This window comes from Myotis davidii, unplaced genomic scaffold, assembly GCF_000327345.1.
Source record: "Myotis davidii unplaced genomic scaffold, ASM32734v1 scaffold282, whole genome shotgun sequence".
NCBI lineage: Eukaryota > Metazoa > Chordata > Mammalia > Chiroptera > Vespertilionidae > Myotis > Myotis davidii.
The window spans coordinates 1132130-1136241 of NW_006293249.1; the positions used below are offsets into that span (position 1 = coordinate 1132130).

The 4112-nt window shown below is 41.8% G+C and overlaps 1 protein-coding gene across 2 annotated transcripts in view; it reads left to right on the top strand.

The window, feature by feature from the left end:
- The window catches only part of ACAD9 (acyl-CoA dehydrogenase family member 9), a 78616-nt gene that overhangs the window by 40146 nt on the left and 34358 nt on the right, over window positions 1-4112 (top strand). For both annotated transcript variants that reach the window (XM_015566041.1, XM_006766977.2), the window contains exon 3: window positions 3983-4084. In XM_015566041.1, coding sequence (XP_015421527.1) covers window positions 3983-4084 — 102 coding nt within the window. The remainder of the gene's footprint in view (window positions 1-3982; window positions 4085-4112) is intronic.

The following is a 4112-nucleotide window of genomic DNA, read 5'->3' on the forward strand; positions in this document are numbered from 1 at the left end:
GAGGCCCAGCCTGATCACCCCTAACTGACTCTGTCTCGGCCCCAACCACCACGGCTTTGTCCGGAAGGAAGTCGGATGTCCAGAAGATGGTGGGTTGACCCATTGTAATTAGAATATTACCCTTTTATTAGTATAGATTATATAGGATAGGAATGCTTAAATGGGGGGTGGGGGACCTTTTTCAGCCGGAGGAGATGCTCTTGGCAGACAAAAACACACAATCCCTATATCTGTACTGATAGCCAGCCATATGCACTATGCTGCCAAACTGGCCATTAAAAAATTGAATCACTTTCTTACACCTTACACCAAACAGCTGTTGCCCTTAAAACCCCTCCTCAGCCCCCACCTTAGGTTCTGCCTTCGCAGTTCACCCAGATTAGCTTCTGATTGGTCGGTTAATTTGCCAGTCAGTGTCAAAAGCCCTGCCTCCTAGGCAGCCATTGACTCCTCACAATTCACCCAGATTTGGTTCTGATTGGTCAGTTTCTATGCCAGTCAGCATCTCCAGGCCTATCTCCATGCCTGATCATAGAGGTGGGGCTGATCAGCAGTCGCCCCAGGCTGCTGGCAAGCGCTCTGAACTGCTGACCTCTGTGAGAGAGAGAGGCTTGGCTGCTAGCGAGACCAGGGGAGAGAAGCAGGGTCTGATCATCCTGCTTCTCTGATCACCCTGATTCTCTGGTCACCCGCTTCACTCTGGGCCTTGCCAGCAGCTGCTGTCACTGCTGATCAGCCCTGCCGCTCTCTCTTAGAGGTCAGCAGTTCAGCCTGCTCACCTATTGCGCACGCAGCCTGGTGTTCGGTCCAGGCTGCTGGTGAGCGGGCTGAACTGCTGACCTCCAAGAGAGAGAGAGGCTTGGCTGCTGGCAAGGCCCGGAGAGAGAAGCAGGGTCTGATCACCCTGTTTCTCTCTCCAGGCCTCACCAGCAGCCACTGCTGCTGCTGATCAGCTCTCTCTCCACCCCCGCCACCCCCCCACCCCCTGCCAGGTCAGCAGTACAGCCCGCTTGCCTGCTGCACGCGCAGCCTGGTGTTCGGCCAAGCCTCTGGTCGTGGATGTTACGACCCTGGCTCTTCATATATATAGATGATGAGTTGATCACTTTATAATTATGAAATGACCCACCTTATCTCCAGTAATAGTCTCTGCTTAAAAATCTGATTTATCTAATGTTAATATGGCAACTACAGCTGTCTTTGAATTAGTGTTAGCATATGTCTTTTTTCATCCTCTTGACTGATAATGTGTTTTTATATGCAAAGTGGTTTTCTTCTCCACTTAACACATTGTAGGCGGTAAACGTATTTATACGTTTTACGTTGACTGGTAGTAGAGCGCGGGACACGTATTTTATAGACGCGGGATACGTTTTTTATAGACTAGCAGTAGAATGCGGGTAACGTATAAATACGTAAACTAAAGTTATCGTAATTTTACTGAACGTTGCCATTTGCGCAAAAAATTAGCAAAAATGGCCCGTGCCACCTGTTAGCGCGTGATAAAAACTACCCGCAAGCAATGTGTTAATAAACATAGCTGAAATTTTGGAATACAAAATTACCATAATGTCCTAGCTGGTTTGGCTCAGTGGATAGAGTGTCGGCCCTCAGACTGAAGGGTCCTGGGTTTGGTTCTGGTTAAGTTCTCAGTTGCAGGTCTATGCAGGAGGCAACCAGTCAATGGTGTCTCTCTCACATCGATGTTTCTCTCCCTTTGTCTCTCCCTCTCCCTTCTACTCTCTCTATAAATCAATGGAAAAATATGCTTGGGTGAGTATTAACAACAACAATAAAAATTACCATGAAGCACGCACTTTAGTAAAACATGAATGGGTGAAAGTTTGAGGGAAAACAGTTTATTTATATAATTGTAAAGTAGTTCCCCTATAACATTTATTAAATATATTTTTATTGATTTCAGAGGGTAAGGGAGAGGGAGAGAGAGATAGGAATAGAAACATCAATGATGAGAGAGAATCATTAATTGACTGACTCCTAAATGCCCCCCACGGGGGCTGAAGCCCATAACCTGGGTATGTGCCCTGACTGGGAATTGAACTGTGACCTCCTAGTTCATAGGTCAATGCTCAATCACTGAATCACATTGGCTGGCCTCCCTGTGATATTTATTAATTACAAAGGGAAAATAACTATTTTTTTAATATATATTTTTATGATTTCAGAGAGGAAAGGAGCGGGAGATTTAGTGATGAGAGAGAATCATTGATTGGCTGCCTCCTGCACACCCCACACTGGGAATTGGGCCTGCAATCCCAGCATATGCCCTGACCAGGAATCGAACCATGACTCCTAGTTCATAGGTCAATGCTCAGCCACTGAGCCACGCTGGCTAGACGAGAGAGTAACTTTATGTGGAGAATTTTGGCTGGCACCACCTTAAACAGGTGATCAAGTTAGCATCACCAGTTATAAGACTTAATTATGTCTCGTATACTCTGATATAATACACTGAGAAGGGCACATCACCCCTGTTGTCTTCTTTCCCAAAATACATAACATTTATCTAATCTTTGGAAAACAGGCAAATCCAAATTGCTACAAAGGAATAATGCTTTAAATGTCAAAGTCATAAAAGACAAGAAAAGACTGAAGAAGAACCATTACAGACTGAAGGATTCTAAATAGACATAACAACTAAATACAGTGTGGGATCCTGGATTGGATCCTGGAACAGAAAAAAGACATTAATAGAAAAACTGATGAAACTTAAAAATTAATTCTGTAATTTACTAAATAATAGTATATGAATGTCAGTGTCTTAATTTTGGTAGTTTTACTGTGGTTCTATAAGGTTGCATTAGGAGAAGCTGGGTCAAGAGTATACAGAAACTCTATACTATTTTTGCAACTTTTCTTTAAATTTGATAATATTTCAAAATAAAGGTATACAGTAAAAATAATAAAGTGGATCTGTTACAGGGCAGCATAGTTGAATGTTGTCTTTTAAAATCCAGTCTGACAATCTGTGCCTTTTGATTGATCTTTGATATATGATTATTTTAATACTAGAGGTCTGGTGCATAAAATTCATGCATGGAGGTGGGGGAGTCCCTCAGCCCGCCCGCACCCTCTTCAATCTGGGACCCTTGACTCCTAACTACTCACCTTCCTGCCTGCCTGCCTGATTGCCCCTAACTGCTCTCCCCTGCTGACCTGATCGCCCCCTAACCTCCTCTGCCTTGTCCCCTGCCACCATAGCTATGTCCGGAAGGACTCCAGAAGGATGTCAGGTTTAATTAGCATATTACCCTTTTATTAGAATAGGTTATTATTGACATAGTTGGGTAATAAGTGTATCGGTGTTAACTCTATCATCTAGCTATTTTTTATTTGTCCCATGTCGTCTTTGTTTCCCTTTTTCTTTTTTTATCTGCCTTCTTTTGGATTAATAGAGTGTTTTTTATTTCACCTTATCTCTTTTGTTGGTTTATTAGTAATACCTTTTGTTTTTCAGTGGTTGCTTTAGAGTTTATAGTACGTGTCTCACCAATATTACTGGTATACCACTTCATGTCTCATGTAAGAGCGTTACAGCATTTCCACTTTCCTGGCCTAAGTGCTGTTTCATTTTATTTCTGCATTCATCATAAACCTTAAATACCTTGCTGTTCTTTTTTTTCCTATTGTGGTAAAATATGTATAACATAAAACTTACATTTTAATCCTTGTTAAGCATACAATTCAGTGGTATTAAGTATATTTACAATGTTTTGCAGCCATGCCATGTGAATAGCACCCTGATTAAGAAACAATATACCCTGGTATTGGTAATTTTTCAAAATACAGTTCTTTCTGGTATAATTAGGTAAAATTAAAAGCATGCTAAATGACCATGACTAGATAATTTCCAGTTTTAAAGTTTTTGAAACTGGGGTTGTATACTATACAAAAAGTTGTTCTGTTTATTTTTATAAACATCACTTATATTTTGTTTAATCAAGATATTTCTTCTTGGCAGTGGACTCTCGAAAAATTGATCAGGAGGGAAAAATCCCAACAGAAACATTGGAGAAACTGAAGAGCCTGGGGCTTTTTGGGATGCAAGTCCCAGAAGAATATGGTAAGTAAAAAAGATACCCTCCTCTCCC